This window comes from Galendromus occidentalis, unplaced genomic scaffold, assembly GCF_000255335.2.
Source record: "Galendromus occidentalis unplaced genomic scaffold, Mocc_1.1 scf7180000075612, whole genome shotgun sequence".
NCBI classification, from domain to species: Eukaryota; Metazoa; Arthropoda; class Arachnida; order Mesostigmata; family Phytoseiidae; genus Galendromus; species Galendromus occidentalis.
Window position 1 is genome coordinate 1,464,625 of NW_003803602.1, and position 22,083 is coordinate 1,486,707.

At 52.6% G+C, this 22,083-nt stretch overlaps 1 protein-coding gene across 1 annotated transcript in view; it reads right to left on the reverse strand.

Annotated features, from left to right (window-relative positions):
- LOC100907487 (uncharacterized) overlaps positions 1-16,936 on the reverse strand; it is a 54,580-nt gene extending 37,644 nt beyond the window's left edge. Inside the window, exons 1-12 of the mRNA XM_029111934.1 lie at positions 16,846-16,936; positions 9,470-9,544; positions 7,379-7,478; positions 6,804-7,105; positions 5,150-5,266; positions 4,728-4,988; positions 4,210-4,581; positions 3,240-3,447; positions 2,870-2,952; positions 1,819-2,703; positions 1,435-1,578; positions 1,012-1,350 (exon numbers count right to left, since the gene is read on the reverse strand). Coding sequence (XP_028967767.1) covers positions 1,012-1,350; positions 1,435-1,578; positions 1,819-2,703; positions 2,870-2,952; positions 3,240-3,447; positions 4,210-4,581; positions 4,728-4,988; positions 5,150-5,266; positions 6,804-7,105; positions 7,379-7,478; positions 9,470-9,544; positions 16,846-16,936 — 2,977 coding nt within the window. The remainder of the gene's footprint in view (positions 1-1,011; positions 1,351-1,434; positions 1,579-1,818; positions 2,704-2,869; positions 2,953-3,239; positions 3,448-4,209; positions 4,582-4,727; positions 4,989-5,149; positions 5,267-6,803; positions 7,106-7,378; positions 7,479-9,469; positions 9,545-16,845) is intronic.
- Between the last annotated feature and the right edge of the window lie 5,147 nt (positions 16,937-22,083).

The following is a 22,083-nucleotide window of genomic DNA, read 5'->3' on the forward strand; positions in this document are numbered from 1 at the left end:
GGGGGTTGAACCGCGAGTTTTGGATTGTGCGCGTGTTATTACATACATTACTCTTTATGGCTCTCGTGATCGCTGATTCGCTCCTCGCGACAATGCCCCGTAAACTCCCCGATTATCATACTCGCTTACAGCATCGAGACAAGCGTAAGTTCTCGCAAGATACACGAGGAGATCCTGAGCCCATGAACGAGGCCTGTAACTCCCTTCCGCGTCGGAGCGCACAGCCATAACGCGCAGGAGCAACACGCTTTTCTTCTATGATATCGAAGTACACGCTCCGCAACACGCTTCGCGAGTCAGAACCGGTGGTCACGGAGACGTAAGTTTTATACCGCACTTGATTCATTCATGGCCAGGAATAAAATCTGTTCCACATTCCAGAGCCGACCGATACGGAGATGCCATCGTGGCAAGCTACTCGTGCGCGATCCCCTGACATTACGGGCATCCTTTACGGAATAAAGTAATCGCCCGCAAACTGATTCGAAAGGGGTCTCTCGTTCCAGGAATACGGTAAGCCGAGATCGAAGGGAGCTAGGGATCATTCTGAAAATCATTATGCAAATCCAGGCTGCCGGATACTCAATTAGCCGGAGCCACCGACGATGTCAGTGAGCTCGGAGCTTGAGTTCAATCGCACTATTGAGTCTATGAACTCGTCGCATCGGAGGCATGGGAAACTAGAGCTCGGAACATCTTGACTCGCGGCTAGTACAATCGACGACACAGCCGAGACGAAGCCAATTCATATCGATGGAAGGGAAAGGGGAGTAAGCACTGCTCTAATATCGGACATCGACATCTGAGGTTCTGGGCTCCGACTTCTCGCATACACATATCATACATATATAGGGGGAGCCACACACATTGGGGACGTCAACTGCGGTCGCCCGTGCAGATCCTCACGAGTTTCTGAGCAGAACACTTCCGGACACGCTCCCAGAGTATTATCAGGGAATCGCCAGGAACTTACATAAGGTTGGTGGCTTGTCGGAGACGCATCCAACACACCATTCGCAATTGCAGATGTTCGAGTTCCGCCGACTGGAAGCTGTAATTGTTGTTGCTGCTGCTGCTGTACTTGTTGAGGTCTTCTCGGCAGCGTGACCATGTGGTGTTGAAAGATAGACGGAGATTCGGAAGATTTTTGGCGTTGAGCAATATCCCACGATCCACGTTTGAGACTCGAGTAGTCTAGGTAAGTGACATCGTTCAAGATTTTTGACCCGAAATCCGACTGCGGGGTGTACATGTGTGCACTTGCTGTATCGACCACCCCGATTGATTGGATAAAGCTGCTCTCCAACGCTCCGAGCGTCGAACACGAAGGGCTCGTGAGCTTGAGAGTTTCTGGAAAACGATGGGAATCGATGAAAACGTCAAGTCTTTCTGAGAATTTTTTTTCCATCTCCGGATCAGCGTGCGAACACGTACCCGGTATAATATCGGGTCCTCGTGAGTCGTCTTCGTCATCGATAAAATTCTTGAGATCAGTAACTGTAGGACTGTTCCTCTTCTCGATGTCTCTCAGCGGAAATACGGATTCGTCGTCGTCGATAGAAAATCCCAGATCATTGACTGAAACCAAAATGACCGTAATCAATTTGCCGTTCCGGATCCTCTTCGGCGCCCCTTCTTGCTCTTCTCTGATGCGTCTCAGCGGCGGGAAGAGCGGGATGGACGCTTACGAGGAAAAGCTAGGAGAACATATCGGTGCAACCGGATTTTGTGAAAGTGTCTATTCCGCTGGTTTAAGGCGCTGCATCGGTCTGTATCTGTCGATACTTCGACTCTATCCGTAATACGGAAGAAACTCACGCTTTTTCTTGTGTCCGCGATGATTTCCGGCCAAGTGATTCGCGCGAATCGCTTTGAGCGCGACCGCAACCACGAGAATCGTCGAGAGAATAATAGCGAGTATCGCTCCGGCGATGCCCAAAACAACAAAAGGGGACGGTTTAAAGCGACCGTCCAGATAACCAAATAAAAATCCGCCTTTCGACGATAAACTCAACGGCTTCGGGATCGTCGAAGCAACAAGAATCGTGGGTTGGCTTGTTCCCCTCTCGTTCGATGCATAAATCGTGCACACGTACGGTGTCGAGGGGGACAGACCCTTTGCTTGCAGACTTGGAGGGGCAATCGTCGTGCTGAGATTGGCGATTAGCACGCGATTTTGATTCGCGGAGTCGTGAACCTCCATATGAAACATCTGGCCTCCTTCGGAACCTCCGTCGTAGCCCTCAAGACACGAGATCGTTATGGATTCCTCAGTTTGATTGATGACACTGCAGTTGTGCACGGGGCCTGGTGGGCCCGCGGACGTCAGACTGAAGAGACAGGGCTCGGTTTGCATGCCCATAGGATTCCGACCCCAGCAAATGATGGTGCCGTAGTCATCCTCGGACTTTGGCACAATCGTCAGCCAGCTCTGCGTCCCCTCAGACTGGACGATGAAGCCGGAATCTCTCGTACCGGCGGCGTCGTCATCGAGGGAAATCGCGTTGCTGTTGCTGTTGCCGCCCCCGGTTTTCGAGCCGCCGGTCGGAGTCGGAATGTTTGTGATTTCTCCTTTCGAGTTACGGATGCGCCAGCGGAACGTGATGTCTGGTGGGTCCCCGTCGAGCTCGCAGCTGATTCTGACCGTTTCGTTCTTTGCCGCTCCGTACATTTGCCTCTGGCCGGGTTTGCACGTCGGTTCATCTGCAAGAAACGTCTTCAATCCCTTCCGATAGGAAACTACTCTGCTTTGTGCCCGACTCAGGAGCAGAACACCGAAAATGAGCAGCCACGACGAGATTTGCGCCGCCCCCGCTCGACAACGACGACTGTCGAAAGGAAAGCAGTAATTGGACCGAATGACACTCACATCTAACTCGCAACTGGAATGGAGGACTCTTCCCTTGACCTTCCGAGTTGGTTCCCGTACACACGTAGCGTCCTCGGTTAAGCCTAGAGTTGGGAAAGCTCCTCATTTAATCAAGGGATGATGGTCGTTCAATCTCCACTAAGTGATGTGATGAAGCGTTCGACGTAATCAAGTACACTGCGCTCCGGCGATCGTTGGTGAATTCCCGCCACGGTCTCGTCATGGAACTGCCTCGACCGAACCCACGGGCCCGAGCTTCCCGTACATCCCATTCAATCCCGTTCACAGACAACAAAAAAAATAAACCCTCTACCCACCTCGTGACTTTTTGTAGGACGAGCGACAACAAAAAAATAAACCCTCTACCCACCTCGTGACTTTTTGTAGGACGAGCGAATTCTCACTGATGACGACGCCTCTTTCGAGATCGGTTTTGAGCTCCTGGCCTTCGAAAGCCCATCCCATTTCAATTAATGGCGGGTTCGCTTTCACGTCACACTCCAGGAACACGTCATGTCCTTCGCGGATATGCGAGTGCCGCAGCTTCGTGCCCAATCGGACAGTGGGTTGAGGAACATCTGCGATTCCCGAAGGAGGAAGGAAAGAATACAACATTAGATCTTCCCGAATCCGGAGCCCCCGGAACGTGAACGAGTCCGTCAGGAATTCGGACTGCGAGAGCTGTTCTGCGCGGAAGGGGAGTTCGGAGGGACAACGGAGAAACACGAACCGGGCTTCAGACACGACCCCATCGCTCGATAGAGACTGCCATAGCGGCGGCGCACCACAGACCGCAGATTTGTTGAGGTTGCGGAAAAACGCAACGTAGAGTTGCTCTCGCCGTTTTTCTGATGGCCACTGCGTTGGGCACTAAGTATCCTCGCTCACGTCAGAGACTGGGCCGAGCCCGAACGATCTGAGCGAACGACCTCAGACGACTAGGCATTGTCCTCACACAAACCGTGCGTAATGGTGCACACTGTGTCATCCTCGCTATTTACTGACATGTCTCCACGCTCGTTGTTGCCATAAGGAGCGCTTCGCATAAGTCGCCCGCGCCTAATATTCGGCGTAGGACGAAGGACGGATGCGAACTTTTACTTCTTGAAGCCGTGGCGTCGCTCGTGCTAATAATACACAGGAACGCAACAATGCCAAATGAGGTGCTGGAGTGGGCGGCAATGAGCCACGCTGAGCACGAGCTCGGAGTGCGGAGGCGCGCGGAGTCAATCGCCGAAAGAGGGTTGTAAATGAGCATCGGCAGAGCAAGACAATGAAGGAATATTCCAAGCTATGGAAAATGCACGAGCGGGCAATAAAAACGGAAATCATGAACTCACAATGAACTTTGAGTTTGACGCCGTCGACGATGGCGTTCGAATCCGATCCTTTGGTGCCTCGCGTAGGCATCGCAGGATTGTCCGCTTTACATGTGAGCTGTTTGCCGTCGTCGTCGGGAGACGGCACGAATTCCAGCACTGAAGTGTGCCAGTCGTCACCAGTCAACTTGCTCGGGAGGGCCGGCAGCGGGGCCGACGAGCTGCTGTTCGAACTCACCACGATCGTGGTATTTGTCATTTTCTCGTCTCCTTTGAACCATTGGATCATCGCGGGCGGCCGCGAGCCGGCCGAAGAGCATTTGAAAACCGTCGTCATGCCTGCCAAGATGATTTCGGGACTCGGCGACGTGATCCACACGCGTTGGGGACGAACTGGAAAATATCGAGGGGAAATTTTGTATTTTTCTCCATCGGCGACCGTGTTCCCCATACCGACTGGTCGCACGTCTCCCAATCACGGGCTGGGGGTTTTCTTGACTCGGAAGGCGAGAATTTCGTCTCGAGATTAGTGGGCTTACAGTAGATGTCGAGAACCACCGACGACATCAGCGGTTGTGAAACATTGTTATTTGAGGCGACGCAGATTAACGCTGCCAGGAGATCATCCCGAGTGAGGCTTTGTAGGACCAACTCGCTCTCCACAAAACTCCCATGTTGAACGTTAGCTGCTGAAGACAGCAGCTTGAGCTCTGTGCCGAGCTGAGAGACTTGCGTCGGAACTGTCTCTTTGACGGTCGACGATGAGCCCCGGTACCACGTTACCACTGGAGGGGGCACTCCTGCAAATGGAAGAAAAAATAGGATGTCTCGTCCCGGGATAAAGTTCAGACACCTCGGTACCTGCTGACAAGACCAGCGGAGGGGGGAAAACTCATGATTCTGAGCTCCGGACCTTTTTATGCATGCGAGCAGGCCGGTGAGCATCGTTCTAACTCCTTACCTCCGTGGGCTTGACATTTCAGTACGAGTTTCTCGCCTTCAGTGAAGGGTCCGATCACTGCCTTGTCCGACAGAAACGTTCCCCGCTGGTCTACCACTGTCAACCGGGAAGGTGGAACTGGAATAAAACAAGAGAACAGGACTTCGTTTACATATTTCAAAGGAGTCGAGAAAAAGCCGACCGAGCAGCCTTCCTTCGGCGGGAGCGAAGTTCGCGAGCTGGCGCAGGAAAAAACTTTTCTTTCTACTCTTGTTCCAGGGCTCTTCCTCCAGAAGTTCACTCGAAAGCCTCAGAGAAACGGGAGAGTGATTAAGCTCAGCCCGGCGAGAATCAATTGGTTCCACAGTCTGCACTGCGGGACTGGGAGTCGCGCTTTCTCCGATTTCCACTCTTTTTCTTCCAGGGAAAGTTTCCGCCGGCTTCTCCCCGGAGCTCTTGACGCCGAAGTTTTTGGCACGACTCGCAGGCTGGTAGGTAGCTCTTGGGAAAGCTCGCGGAGAGAGCTCATATCGCACTGACCTCGCCGACCTCTCGAGGATTATTCCTTCTCTCGCTTTTCGAAGCCATCCTTATGTGTCAAAACTGGCATGAGTCAGCGAGATCGACAAGAGCCACTTCTAGCCCTCGCCCGATGACCAAGATACTCGATGATTGCGTGTGAGTACAGAGACACTACCGCTTGGAGGTCATCGCTTCAGATTCCCACAGGACCTCTGCGCTCGCGAATACGCCGCGGAACAGAAAAGCCGGTGCTGAGAGAATTTGAACGACTTCGAACTTTTCTCCAAGTAAATTTCCTCATCCGTCGACCGGGAACCGAGGAGATCATCGGCAGTCGGTATGCGTCTATGAGACGCATCCTCTATTCCATCTCCCAATCCGTCGTCGGTTCCGAGAGCGTCAGGTTTCGCAGCCCCAAACGAGAGGTTTCGCACATATTTCCAGATGATTATTCTTCATGGCGGGACCCACCAGCAATCACGCCTTTCGGGTCCCGGTCAGTATTCCGCGTCCGTCGAGAATCCGATCTCATAGCTCGGAGCAGTGTTGGCTTCCGGGAGGAGAGCGAGGGGTCTTATCAGTCTGCCCCCGTCTCACCGCACCGATCCGATGCGTTTTTCGAACCCGATCCAATCTTCTCACAATTTTCCTTCGCATTGATTCGTGTCTCTGTCGCCCTGCTTTTGCTGTCTGCCGAGTATTGATCCATCCGCCTGGGTGGACTTCGCACGCGGCGTCACGCCGGAGTTGACATCCACAAAGCCTCTTCCGCATGGTCTCTGAGATCTCTTGAATTTCCTCCACACAAAGAACTGCTTGGGCTTCGCTTTCGACTCGTTCTTTCGACAGATCCCCTACCCCGTTATCCCTCTCTTCCGGGATATTCCGAGAGCTTCCCGATGGGAGCCAAGGGTCGAACGGTTTCCAAGGGGAAAAATTCTCCCCGGAAGTAAAAACAATTTCCATTGGGTGGACCGCCAAATATCATTGGATCATCGGATAGTCTTGGACTCTCGAACGAATTCACGAAGACCCGGCACTCGTGGGAGCGAGCGATGCGTTGACTCTCCCGACTCGCCCGGGAGAGGATGAAGGGAAAAACAAACGAGAAAAGACAACGAGCAAACATCACAGTTGTAAATATTCCACCTACCGATAACCTTAAGCTGCACTTCGTAATTCCGCGTACGGGCACGTTTGAAGTCTACCCGACATCTGTATAGTGCCTCATCTTCTTTTTCGAGGTTTTTCAACTCCAGTAGCGAAGTGGCGGCGTTCGGCGTAACTTCTGTGTTCGTCGGTTTGCTTCTCGATGCGTTGTTCGGCCTCGCAATCGGTATCGTCCTCAGGTATGCCCGTTCGCTGAGCCAGTGAACCGGAGCATGATGAGCATTCCGCAGCGTTGTTTTGCGCGAATCCAACGAGTAGATCGGCGTTGTCGAATCATCCTTGTACCTGTACCAAGGAACACAATGTTCGCTCAATTCGATTTGATCTCGATCGAATGGACTCTTGCCGTTACGGTAACTTTTGATGATTCCCTTATCGTGGTGGGAGCGATGTACACGAATTTTTATTGGCTGAACATTGTGCAAGAATAATAATGGTCGAATAGGAGCAAGGAAGTTGGATACGACACCAGATACGTATATTTTTTTCCTCATGCGGCAGCCCGAATGACAAATGAACGGCTATAGAACGGCTCATTCAGGGCGAACGGTGGCTTACCACAACACAAGCGACACTTCGTCCTCCGTTGAGTTGGGTTGTATATTACAGGGAAGACCGACATGGCCGCCTTGGACGCCGCTTACCGTGACCCGGGGTTCTGGAAAAAAATGAAAGATCTCATTGCAACTCCGTCCGGACGAAAAATGCCTCTCTAAGCTGTCAAGGTGAAACGATACTCCGAGCATCACGCTTTTCGCACTTCTGGAGGGAGACCCCCTCCTCGAGGAGGATCGATGGTTTGCTCTTTCTTCACAGAATTTCGCCCAAATATCGCTTCGGCCAACTCTTCGCTCGCGGCGCACACCTGGAGCACAACAGTCGCTCCGGGCCGGGATCTCGTTACGGATTCGAGTTCCGTGAGGGTTGCCGACGACTCCGCATTCGGGGGGGGCGTACCGACAGCTTCGCGTTGCGGTCGGAATGGTCGTCAGAAAGGCCCCAGCTGCGTCTAGCCTTTCATTTTTAAGTGAACTTGAATAATAATAATAACAATAATGATAATGCTGTATTGTAGGAGAAGCGAGTGGAAGGCATATTTTTTCCCTCGGCTCTCTGTCTCCTTAATGCCTCAACTCTGACACACGCTGTCTGCCTCTGGGGTATTATAAAGGGAGTGACTTTTACGCATCCGCTCGCTCGCTCGCCAGTCATCCCAGTCGCCCGTTTGTTCGTCGGCCCAACCCACACTTACGTTGTAATAAGCCTGTCTAGATCGCAAAGTTAGTCGAGGGTTAAGTGTGTGCTGCATCTGCGGCCCGTCTACAATCGTGGCAATTAAGGAGTGAGTGAGCGAGGACGCGAACTCCGACTGCCCGGAAGTTCATGATGTTCGGGCACTGACCGGACTCCCTCGGGATCAGAGTGTCGCGTTTTTGGACGATTTTTGCCAAATGTAATGACCAGGAAAGAACATCGCACTGAATTCCATTTTATTGCAGCCGCCTACGCAACTTTCACGAGCGGTTCTGCGGGAGCGGGTACCTGATCCTGCTCGTCCGTCATGACGCGCCCCCAAGGCATCTGCTTCGCTGTATGATGGCCTCCGCAACTCCGCTCTGACTCCAGCCCAGGACGCAAGAAATTAATTCTGAGAAGGGACCATTGTCAAGCCATTCCAGTCTGACCTCGGGTACGAATCGGGGGTATCCGGTTCCGCTGCGCCGTGTGTCTAGCCTTCCAGCTGAGAACGAGCTCGTATGATCGAAAATCGAGAAATCTTCTGTCTCAAGCGGCGTAATTTCGCCGAGGACGACAATCGATATGGCGGCATTGTCGGAAGCAGGGGAACGACGAAAAACAAATACGAACGCAATAAAACTCGAGAGATGGCTCCCCCAGTCGCAATGCCCTGACTCGTCGAAGACCCACGAGCCGCTGTTTGACAACTGCGGCGATTCAATTGCACGCAACAATCGTACTGAGTCTGGCTCGTGTCAACGGTACAGGTTGCTGCAAGAGATTACCCGTTCTTCTTCCGATTGCTCGGGGCGACTCTGATTGAATTCGCGGCAAACTAAGTTTCGTCTGCTTTTTCCTGAGTCGAGCAGTCACTGCTTCTCACCTACAATCAGAGTTTCATGTAGTTCGGGACATTCGTAAGCGGCTCGTCGAGCGGCTTCCGAGGTGATAACGGCACGCGTCGTGACCGCGGTCCGAGAGCAACCTCTGAATATTCATGGTACGCAATTTGTTCTCGAAGGTCATCTACGACTGTCCGACTCCTGCAGCGATGATTCCATTGAATTTGATATCAGGCGCGACTGGCTTATCGGCTCTCCACGAGACCGCGTGCTACCGCGTTGAGTAGGCCCCGAACTCGCCAACATTCGGCAGAGATGCCCAGAGCGACGAGGGGACACATTATTCCTTGATCCCTAATTGAGCTTCTCGGAGGGCGCGAATCGCGATTCGCGATGCCCGGGGAGATAATGATCTATTCATCGAGTGTCGGATAGAAATCATTCCTGGGAGCTTTCGAACAAGCGACCGCGCACTCCCACGGAAAACGAGCGGAGCGGATGCTCGTCGATTCACGAACCCATCAGAGGCTCAAGTTGTTAGACAAGGCCATTATTAGTGAGTTGTTACCTTCATCGTCAAGACGGTTCGTGTACGAGTATAATTTACCCCTGAGGTTGGAATTCGTCGGCGAGTCCCACGAGGCTGAAAATAAAATCAAAGGCAACGATAAATAAAATGGGAGGAACAAAATATGAGAAATTATAGGGAACGGAGGAAAAGATCATTTCAAAATGAGGATTGGATGTATGAATATGAGCGGAAGGATAAGAAATAAGAGTCAGGGAGGGACAAATCCTCGCGCGTCGATGGAATGAGCGGCAGACGGTAACACCCGTAGAATAAGGACGAAACCACCGAGAATCGCGTCGGATTTCGGATCCGATTGCTCCAAGCCCGGAGCGAGCTCGGTGCGGATAGACAATGACCTTAAAGCAATTCTAATTCGGTAGGCTCTCTGCGCCACTTTCAAGGCCAGGTGAGTCGCTGCTTTTGCTGAGAGTCCCACGACTATTTGCGGCCTCCGAGGAGCTCTGCGGAGTGGCCAAGGAAGCGTTGCGGCACTGTTTTGTCGCTGGTTCCTTGAGATCCTGGGAGCTCTCTGGAGCCCGAGAAAACCCAAGCCTTCGGATTCCGAATCCGCTCGGACGACGAAGCTGGGAGGATGACGCGTCCTCCAACATATTTGCGGCGATCCTAAGGTTTTGGAGACCCCCCATATCTTCACTTACATTCAATTGGAGATTCGGGCCGGGCGAGTCCCTCCTGCAATGACTGGCCCCTTGCCAAGAGCGCTTTGGTTCCATTTAAGGAGGAGCGCCATATGTATCGGGGAACATTAGCGGAAGCCGATTCAAGGTCTCGAATGCGCTCCAATCGGGATGATTCGCCGGGAATTCCGAGCCTTCCAGAAGTTGCCCAACTAAAGTGACAAATGGTGTCACGGGTCAATCCGTTCATTTCTAACGTTGACGTCTCACGCGAAAGCCGCGAATAATAGACTATCACGTCGCCGCAGCCACTCCCAATCTGGCTGGCAGCGAACGAGACCGGCGCTCAGAAGCATCGGACCGATAGATAAATACAAACGGAAAAAGAATGTGAGACATGCGTTCGCTCTTTCCGCCAATCGGATCCCCAACGAAGCGGCTTCTGCAGTCACGGCAACTCCCGCGGCGTCTAGCATGCGAGTAGACCGGCGACTCTTTCCTGACTTCCTTCTGCCGGGACACAGACCTATGCATACAAATGAGTCTCGCTCAGTGATTGATTCTAGACAGAAGTTCCTACGATAGGAAAACGTAAACGGAAACGAGAAAGCTCGAGAACAAAGCCACCATCGTCGGCGGGACCTTTCCCACGACTCGGAGTCCAAGAGCTTACAGGCCGAGAAGCCTACCGGAATGCTTTCCGCCTTTCCGTCTCTCCGAAAAGAGGCTGAGAATACCACGGATCGAATGAAATATGTATCACAGAGCGATATTTTCGAACCCGTGCGCTCGTCGAGAGGCTATTCCGATGGTCAGCGGAGAACCTGATTCGAACGATCGGAATTTATTTATCCCGAGGGCGGTCGTCATCCGATATTTGAGCCGCTGCCGTAGCGTCAATTAATGCCACTGACACGTCCTGAATCATCAGTCGATTCCCACGAGCCAGTAAATGCACGCATGGACAATCAGCGTCGAGCCATCGATTCAGGACTGGAGAAACACCCAGATGGGAAGGGTTCACACGGGAAGGGTCCGCTCAGGATTTCCGAAAGCTCGATGAAATCGAACCAATCAAACAGGGATTTTTCCCGGCAAGGGTGAACGAGCTTGCGAAGAGCGCTTCTCTAATCCGCGCGACGAGAGCGACTGATGCGCCATAAGCGTCCGACCGCAGTCGTCGCTATTCAGCATGATGCAAAGTGGGGACATGACACGATTCGCGCACGCGCGCCGTCAGCAACACGTCGTCGCATGCAAACTGCAAACGGAAGCGGACAACCTTTTCAGAGCGCCGCGAACGTGAAGCTCCCCGACGACGCCGACGTGCTCATCTTGATGAAGCTTTTCGCCTCCGTTCGTTTTTTTTTCCTGTCTCTTTCTCTTCTGGAGCGACGGGCATTGATGTTCCTGTTATTCAAGTGTTGAATTTGAATGACAATACGTGTCGAGCACGTTCTGCGTCGCTCCTACTTGTTTTCAAGCTCCAGTCCATCAGGCGTTTGATGACTTGAAAGCTATTGAAATCGATTCTGCATTCATCGCGCGGTTTTTTTTCCTCTCCTCGTGCGGTGTCAGTGTTTAAATGCTCGGATGAACTCTCGAGCACCGAGTGAGGGGATTCGAGCCCGGCTTCAAAACGAACCCGTGGACTCGTTCGCGCTTCGAAAGACATACAGAGCGGCGCTCGATTGGATTGAGGTGCGTCCGCTGCGATACGGCCGCGCATCCATCCATTTATTTACCCTCCCGTACAGCCTTCAATACACCCGTACGGCGCGACGTCGTCGTCATCTATTCGTCTTCCGTTATCGCGCCGTAGAGTCAAAGAGCAAGCGGCTTCTGTGGTAGAAGCGACATCGATATTTCGATTTAATAAGATCCCCAGAGTCGACAAGCTGACCAGGCGAGATCCGGAGCAAGATGCCGCAAGCGGAATGAAGAGCGGTGAGTCGATTTCGAAAAGCTCGACTAATTGCGAGGGGACGCACAGTAGCCCTTGCTGTCCACTTCCCCCTCACATTCGACGCAAGGCCGTCTCGACAAGCGCGAAAAGCTTGCGAGATTACTTAATGTGCTCGAATTGCGTGATCGTGTCGCGTCTCCGACCGGAGAACGGACAGAGATAAATCTGGATGGCGGAAGAGCTATCCGGGAATAAAATGGCAGTCGGCAGAGAAACTCCGAAAAGGTACGCCGCGGCGTTGCATCGACTCCATGGAGAGACAGTCAGTGAAGATCGGACGGATGATATCCGTACCTTCGATTTATTCCGAATATATGTCAAATAAGATATTTAATGAGATGTATGAATGATCGGTTCCAGAAACCCCGGGGGATATACCCCCGAAAACTCTAGATCGTGATGTCTTGATCGGGCTAGCGATTTCGAGAAAATGGTGTAATTCCATCGATAAGGATCAAGGCCAAACAACGCGGTCTGTCTGTACCTTTGTATATCTCGTCGCATCGCGATCGAAAATGCAAAGTGTGCAAGGAGCGTCGACTGAATTTATAATTTCGCGTCAAAACACAGCGCACGCAAGTTCTCGGATTATGCTGAGCCGACGGGAGCGTCGGAGTCACGAATATTTGCGAGGGGAAGAAAGCAATATTTCACCTGCGCAGCCTTCTCTAATTGAGAATTTGAGATTCGTTGGAAACATTCCCAGCTTCGGAGAATCGTCGGAAAGACAATATTCCAGAGAGCCAACTGAAACAGGCAGATCCCGCTCCATAAACCCATGTTTTCCGACCTCAAATGAATCCTGAGCAATTCGGCAACCGAAGTTTCTCCCCGAATTAGCCTCAACTTGAAGGATAACCCGCCATATCGGCGTCGCTGTCGATCGGATCCGGAACTCGAAACTCGGAGACACTTGTAAAGTACGGGCCGCGTCTTGGAAGGACGAACTTGATCTGCGACATCCGCCTCCTTCCGAAGCCGGAGCCGGTGGCGGCCGACGAACCGGAACGCAATCGGAAACTTGCGGTAGCCCGATCGCAGGACGAGTTCACCGGTGTAACTCAAGGTGGGAGGGTCTCTCAACTAATCGAGCCCTCTCAGTCAGTCGAACACGAACGTCTTCGGGGCAAAGAGAAAATCTGCACCGAAGCATCTGAGTGCATGTATACGCAATCTGGCAGACAGCGGCTGCGAGCCGATCGGAGAGAACGCCGGTCTCACTGTTGTGAAAAGAAGAAATTGGAAACGTGCAGAACTCGAGCACGGCAGTCCGCCGTTAGGGAGAAACGGACAGCCGTTAGGACGGTGGAGGGCAACTGTGTGCGAAGTAGGGAGGATGAGGAGCCGATACGGGAGAGTGGAACGGGAAAATAAACTGAGAAAGCAACAGAGGGATCGGAAGGGCCGGGAGGGTCTCAAGTGAACAGTCCACGGCCGTTTTCGATAGCTGGTGCCAGAAAGGACGATGTGAGACGGACCGAACGTTCGTTTGAGGAATAGCGGAGCGGGACCGAATGAAAAAAAAGATACACAGATGGAAGAGCCGAGCGAGCGGAGGGGGAGTCGTTCGACTCTGAGGAGCTGCCGGGAAAACGTCGACAGCTCTGGAGCTAGGCGACGCGAAGTCAGGCCTGAGGATTCCTCGCCCCTCCCCCTTCCACGGAGCAATGACAACAACGGGGAATGCGAAGCTGCAGCGTCGAATTGCAAGCGGTCCGGCGCAGCTGGCCATCCGATCATGCAACGAGAGCCAACGGTCATTCTGTGAAAAGTCCGTCACCGTCGATGTTACTCTCACGCGGTGCCGGTGTTTTCCTTCGGGCTCTTCCCTGTCTCGAGTCCTTAGTCATCGGAGAGGGGAATCTGTCGAACAGCTCGGCAGAGCGAGGACTCGAATTGTTCCAAAAAGAGTGTCCTCCGGGTACGCTCAGGAGGATTTCGGACTCCTTTGGAGGACGGGCAGGTTTATCAGCCGCACTCCAGATGCAGAATACGAAGATGTGTTCATTCATCTTCAGTATTATTCTGGCTTTTCAGAGACGACCGCTTCGAGAAAATAATCTAAAATGGAAGCGAGCGATGGAGGAAAAAGACCTTGAAAAGGTTCGAAGCTCGGTAAGCTCCTTCACGTGTAATTAACTCGAGTGGAGTCGCGGCGAGGATCGCGCTCCCGCTTGTTCGGGGGGAATTCAAGAAATCAAAATTTCGCTCGAGTGCAGAACCGAATTCGGAGATTTAGAGGAGAAATAATTTGCTGGAGCCGCCGAGAATCGCGTCGGATTACCAAGGGAATCGACGGGTGCAAGTCTAGTCGAAAAATCTTCGGGGCTTACGCGGCGTGATCCTCGACGATACCCCGAGCCTCGTAAGTAATGATTTTCCTTGACCCGTGTCTGAAATCCGTGCGAATATGATTACGAGGGACTAGGCAGAGCATCGGGGATCGGGAGCGAGACGATTCCATGTCTGAAGCAGGGGGAAAAATCGCGGAAGAGGAAAACCCGAAGACCTCACTTGACTTAGAACAGCGAATGTCCTTCGCCTTCCGTAATCGGTTCTAGCTGATTGTTCCCTAGTGAACGAACCTAATCAACAGCACTATTAAATAAGCCGGAATTTATCCAAAGTCTTCAGTGATTCGGCGAAGCTCACGAGCGATATTCGAGTGGTGAGGAGTCTTGAGACCTGTACCCACGTGGGAACGACACGGGAAGTCGATGCGAGAGGGCGCGTGGGTTTAGCATCGGGGAGACAGGAGCCCGGATCGAGTCATTTCAATCGCTCTCTGTCGGAGCAAGCATATTCAGCTCTTCATTGCTGGTCTGATGTATCTTGTCGGTTCGAGATTCACGCCTGGGCATTCAAAAAGTGAAAAGAGAATTGAAGCACTGGCGGGAATGTTTGAGCTCCTTCGGGTTTCCGAGTTCCCGGGAAAATCATATCCTCCCCGGGAAGCCGGCCCGTGCTCCAGCCGAGAATTGCGCAAAGATGTGGATGTGGACTCACTGGTAACTAAATTATTCCGGGACGTTTACTCCCATGGAGCAACAATGACCCTGAGTTTGTTTCAATTGTCCGGACAGAGCTTGCTTCTTGAGACTAAACGCGCGAATCCGTGAAACGGGATTCTCTGGCAGGTGGGACGGCTGGGCATCGATCCGAATTCCGGCTTCGAATTATCTTTCTATGATCGATTCATTTTCGATACCCCTGAAACATCATATGTGGAGGAGCGCGGTATCTCAAAATTCTAGCAGTCGCGAGCGTATCTATTCTCCACTGCACGATGAGGTGTGGATATCGATATCGGGCGCAGCGACCTCGATATAAGGCTCGGACCTATGGGACATTTTCGCTGTACGAAAATGCGGGGAAGCCTGTTGTCGACCCGCCGTCGCTCCGGCTCCTGCGATGGAGTTTCTTGTTCGAGATCTGAACATCTGTATATCGATGGCGCATCAGATGATTCATCTCACGAGAACGAGCACGCAAGAGTCGATTCAAGCCTTTAGGGTTCCCTGATGCGATTGCATGTATCTTCCTTCCAAGCAATCCGACGCAGACAAGCTCGACAGTCACGCACTCCTACGAGTACGCCTGCCGGCAGCGTTCGAGAAGGAGCGTCTAGAGGTCCCTCGGAAGCACCGGAACCGATCTCTGAGCAAGCCGCGCCGTGTCGACCTAGCCTCTCGAAGGGCGCATTGTAGCCCCGAGTCATAGGCATCAAATCAGCTATCCTGTCACTCCGAGCCCACGTCATATTTCAATATTGTTAGCAGCGTTCGGTCTCACGCTCGGAAGGTTTCGTTGCGAGCTGAGGGTACGGAATGGACGAACGAACAGCCTCGAAAAATAAGCTCCTTTTCGCGACTCGGCCAGAAGACCTAAGCACATTAATTGGAGAACGGCGAGAAGAAACTCCGTGAAGAAGGCAAGAAGGCGTCGATCCTCGGAAAAACGCATTTCGGTCCGGAAAGGTTCCACGTCGATTGCGGAACTCCTCTCGATGCTGAGGGCGATGCAGAAACATCGACGAATCATTCGGAGTTCGGCAGGATGAGGGCCAGCTGTCGTTTTCTCGATGGACGAGGCTCTCGCGCATCTAGACCGGACAGAAGTCAAATATCAAATATGCTCCCCGTTGCTTCATCAACCCTTATCGCTCTTACTAGAGCTCTTGCAAAACTAATCAAGATCACAAGGAAACTCGAGAACGAGGAAAATTGCTGAGAAAAACAAAATATTCGGAGTCCGGGGAGCTAGTCTGGCGAAATTCCATCCGAGAAGCCCGTACGCTCTCGGATGATGCGTGAGTATGCTCGAATAATCACATGTCCGAGAGAGAGAGCCGCATTCGCACTCTCGGTGTCTGATAATGCAGAGTCTCGAGACCCGAGCGACTCGACTGGCTTCATGAACAGTAGCTGGACCAGGATCGCAATAGGTGCCACGCTTTTCGAGCCTCGCTCTCCCGGCACCGCCGACGCTCATGAAAAAAAGATCAAGACGCTGCGGAACGTATCTCGAAATGAATTTCTCCTCCCCGTAAGATATATGTTCTTTTGATGCATCTGCTCGTTGTCGCTGCTCGCATCAGTGATTTGCCTCGCTATCGATTAATGGCTTCTAGGTTCCAGGCAATGCCAGCGGTCCGGGGGCGCCACGGGAAACCATAGGAGTGAATTACGTGAGCTCCCACAGATTTCGGGTTTCGGTACAAAACGGATGGGGAAATCTTAAGAGTTGACCTCGAACATTTCTGGTCTTACCGGTGAGTTCATCCTCTTCGAATGCCCATCCCATCGTTGGCGTGAACGCCACGGCGATGAGAATCGCCACAGCCAGAGCCACGCGCGACATGGGAGAAGGCTTCACTGCCCCTGGGACAGATGGCCCGGCTTCACTTGTTAAGGTCCCGCACAGACGTATCCAGTCGTATCCATGTCGCGGGACGCCGTCCCAGTAACCCGGGGGGAACCCGGCATCCTAACGAGCTCACAGAGGGGAACACATCTTGATCCGATGAGTTCTACTTCTGAACAATCACCGAAAACCGCTCTTGACGCCGGTATCCGAGGTCGTCAAACTTGTGGAGTCTATCGTTCACTTCGTTGACGACGTCAACATCCACGTGCGCTGATCGCAATCGATCGAATGTACGTCGGCCTACGAAAACTTCGATTGCCGCCAAAGTTTGCAAACTCCACAGAAGAGATTCCGCTTCGTCCATTTCGGCGCCCGCTACGATTCTCCGGCATGAGGCGAGGGTAGACGGGAAAGAGATGAAAGAGGAAGAGGAACCACTTCACCCGGTGACCCTCACTCTTTTTCAACCGTCATTTGAAAGAAATAATAATCGAGTACCGAAAACGCCGCTATATACGATCAGAACGGGAAATACACCGCCTAAAACATCGAGGGAACGATATGCCGTTTGAGCGTCGAGGAAAGGAACGGTATTTAGGAGGCTGAGAATAGAGTCATTTTCGTAGAGATACGAATTCCCCTGTGCTGGGTTGTCGATGTCTGATATAGGAGAGGAAACAGCCGTCTCCGGAGCACTTTTGCTAGCAACGAGACTGACAGAGGAGATCACCTACATTCCAGGACAAGCTTGATACAACACAAAGGCAACGAAGCAAAAACAGCACTGGAGGAAAGTTCTCTCCAGTGACGGCTTTAGAGCCCTTGAAGACGGCGCATCCGATTGAGCTCGTTGACAACTGGAATGAGGTGAACTCGAGGGAACTTCACAAAAACATTCGTTTATCGATTTTTTTCCGAAGCCTCTGCCAAACTGGCGAACGCCAAGCGAGTCGGAGTAATTGCGACTCTCGGACTTCATTCGAGATTGGGGTCGAGGCTGTTCACCCGCAGTCCTTTCATTCACGGTGCGTGTTATATCCCCCGTCACCCATGCCACACGTGATCTCGCCGGGCCCTGAGTCAGAGCCGCGCCAACTCGCCCTCTCATACTCTCTGGTCAAGAGATCACTGTCGACAACAGGGGAAACCAACGGGGAAACCGGGAAATACGGAGATGTTCCGTGGTTTCTGGCAGCGGATGAGCTGGACATCGCCTAACCGCGTTCAAGAGTACATCAGCGAAGAGGGCGGCGGGCCTCAGGGAAAACATTCGAGAGTATTCCTGAGCGAGCGGAGAAAATACGATGGGTGCTCGCTCGCTCGGCTAGACCGGACCGGATAGTCGGGACCCAAAGTTGAACTCCAGTGACGCTCTTGTCGCTAAGGCGTCTCATTTCCGTGGTGCGATTCAATTACTGCTCTCGGGGTATCCGATATGATAGGATCCGCATCACGGACTTCAGTCATGCCATAGAATCATCTGCTGTTCGTCCGTTGAGCAAAACTCCGAACCGGGATCATCCGGCTCCAAGGGGAATATTTTCGTGCAAATATGCAGCGAGCTTCCGGAACCTTTTTATTCAATTGTGGTCGTCTCCGTAGGGGCCCAAACTCCGGAACAGACAAGAGGTAGGAAGTGAGGATCCTTAGCGCTCTACGCTATTCGAAGTTGGGAGCTGGGGAACCGAATCTTGTAGCCCGCTGAAACTTCCGGCGAGCGAAGATCAGAATCCTTCATGAAAACCAGTCGCAGTGAAAATCTGAAACGCCTCCCTGTCGGGGATCTCGGCGGTGGATTGGCCGACGCTTGCCACCGACTTGTCCGATGTTTGTTCCTTCCAGAGTGTGGATATGAATTGCGAAATGCAGCAATGTCTCTCCATACTCGGAGCTTGATCCTAATGCAAATGATGAATCCCGACGTATCTGTCCTCATTGTGTCCATTATCTCGTGACGGCACCTAGCTTGAATTCCCTAAGCCCGAGGGGAATCACAATGAGCGGTCGCCGCTACGTCCTCCCGGGTTTCGAAAGCTGTACTGGATCAGAGAAACGCCGCAAGGGGTCTTCCGTGATCTTTTGAGCTTGTTAGGTCGGGTCGAATGGCTCGAGAGCTGCGAGCACAAGATGTATCGATGAGACGGAGCCACGTCGACAATGCAGCGAACAATCTAAATTCCACCAAATCACGAGAGCGAAGTGATCCTCTCCAGTGGCAGCGAATCGATCAAACTTCTCAGCGACCACAGAACTCTGCTGCTCCTTCCGAAGCTCGCTTCGTCTCCCCCGAGTCCTGTCATCGCGGTCAATTACGTCGCAATCAAGACGATAAGGTCGTCGTGACGGCCTCCATGGAGTTCCTGGATATTTCGAGCTCGGCTCGCGATTCCAAATGGCACTCTTTCATTCGTCCGGAGGGTGAAGATACATCCGCAACAGGCTCCCGTGCGAGGGGCTGACCGCATCGTCATATGCCTGCGATACAGGAGCGGGCTCTAGTCAGCTACGGAGACGCGACGGTGTCATCGATAGTGTTCCATGATTCCACGGTCATGTCGGAAGGTATCGAGTCCTTTCAGCCTCGCGTTTGAATCCGCGGGCGGCTTCCGACTGTTCCGCGGGAGACCGCCTCCGATCATGCGGAGGACTACTCGAGAAAAAACGGCGGACTTGCATCCCCTGAGTCGATAAAAAGCTCGGGAATTCCGGGCTCGCGATGCACACCTCTTCACTGCGCGACCTGGATAAGACCACGTCAAAGAATGTCCTCTACGTACATATCCACGGAGGAGCCTGAATAGATTATTATTCACAGAGCTCTGAGGGGACGCTCGCGCAGGTCATCGACCTCGCCCACGGGGACGTTCCTCGGCTCAGGATACCTACTCGGGATCAAGCTTCCAGAGAGGCAGGTATACAACTCGGTATGGGGAACTCAGTCAGAGTGACCCTCTGAGGTCCCGAAACTTAATTTCAAACGCGTCTACCGGTCAAGAGCTCGTGGAGGATTTCAGGATTTGATTAGGATCAGAGGAACTCGGGGAGACTTTCTAGCGGGATGCAATCCCACGAAATCAGAGGGGGCTTCGGATCAATCGCAAACGCGCGTTGATTTCCGCATTGCGAGAGAGGCTCCGCTTGTCATCAGAAACCTTCTGATCGCTGAAGGACTCTCGTTCCAGATACTCCGACCTCTCTGTTCCGCCTACATGGGAATGACAGCGTCATGACGGTGACAGAAACGCGGCCCTTTGAGACGAAGGTGCCACGAAGGCCCTGAATGTTGACGTCGAGATAAGACGCCATTAGAACCAGTCATCACAGCCATGCCTCCGAACGCGACGGTGCCCAGGCACTTATTGGTACGGCTGATTCGCTTAGCTCGACTTCAGAATGAGACACTTGAATTGCTGCATCCGTCAAATGATGATTGTTTTATTGCACCCGCCCACCGATGTTCGCATCACTGATTTGCACCGATTCCGATGACTGAAGAATGATCCGGTGGCCGGAGAATCATTTATGAGAATTGCCTGATCCCCCAGAGCTCACGCACTCACCTATGCTGCTCGACGCGTCGAGAAGGTTATGCCTCTCGTCGAGGAGAGCGGAGAATTGAAACAAGAATGTTCCTCATTCCCCGGCTGCCGGACTAAAGGAATGGTCGTTTTGGAATTCCGCGAGCTCCTGAGCGAGATGAATGATTCAATTATTATTCTCGCCTTGGTGAAGGCCAAGAGCTCGGAGGAAAGATAAGAAAGAGAGAGAGAGATAGGCTCACGCCGTTAACCTCTCCGTATCTCCCACCATTCATCATAAGAATAATTAATAAAGTATCGGCACGATTATTCCGATCACAATTAAGGCCTCGGCACCGTTTTGGGAACAAAACCAAGCTCTGCACCCCACAAGCTCATCCGTTCGGCAATGAGTTATTTTCGTCGGGCGCTCTTCGCTCGGTTCTACTAATCCGAATCTCTGAGGCGGAACAAGCACAAGCGAGAAACATTCGCTCGCTTACGAACAACGATCGAATAAGGATCACGTGGAAAGACATTCCGGGATGGAACTGCTACAGAGGCGCTGAGCGTGTTGTGTTCTCCCAGGAAAAGGCCCTCGAGACATCGTCACATGGCCGAATCGTCGGAGCGGTCCACACACATCGGATGCGAATTTGTACGGACCGCATTGACTTGATCCCGTACAGGGAGTCTTATCCTGGATCGATTCCTCCCCGCGCCATGACCCCGCGTAAGGGACGACCCAAGTCACTTCTCCGCAGTTTTTCGGGTCGGGCTAGTTCTTCTGCTCCGAGCCGTGGACGTGTACGAATTCCTTATGAGCCTCGCTCAGAGAATGTTTCATGGAGTGCTCGTTGCCGCGTATCCGCGAACGCAACCAGAATAGGTGGCATTAATTAGAATCGATATATAGGTCGAATGCATCGGAGGCAGCGGAGCGAAAGTTCAGCAAGCTCGGTAAACTTGGGAGATGTGGAGGTGGGCAGGTGTTGGAATAGCGCCTAACGCAAGGAAAGAATCTGACAGCAGAGAAGGAAATCCTCCAGCTCACCCAGAGGCTCTCGGAAGGAGTCCTATCGCCGATCGCTAGAAAGGCCAATGCGACCGAGGACTACCCGAGAGGCCGTTGCTGACGCGGCTGAGGAGAAAAGTATTGGAAACGTTCTAGAGCAGGGAAAAGCAGTCGGCAGAGTGAAGAGACCCACTGTGTGTAAGGTGACGAGGATCAGAGGAGGATAAGCGGGTACTATAGCGGAATGCATGAGCGGCGGGAGAAAGCAACAGAGTTTTCGAAAGGAATGAAAGTGTCCCAAGTGACCGACCAGCTGACCGCCAGTGCTTTCCTGGGACCAACAATAAAAATGATGGAAGACAAAGCTAACCTTCCGAGCAAGAAGTGCACAGCGTTGAGGTGGAAATGGGAAAGATTGGGCAACCAGCGCGGGAGATACGAAGGAAACGGAATATCTCAGGTCGCCAAGGAATCGGCTGGGAGGCTCTCTCGGTCTTGAATTCCGGGATCACAGGCCGTCTCGACAACAGTACTCAAACGGACAGGCAGAGAACCTCGGAGAAGTGTGAGGTCGAAGCTCGACTGAACCTTTCGTAAAGACTCAGTCC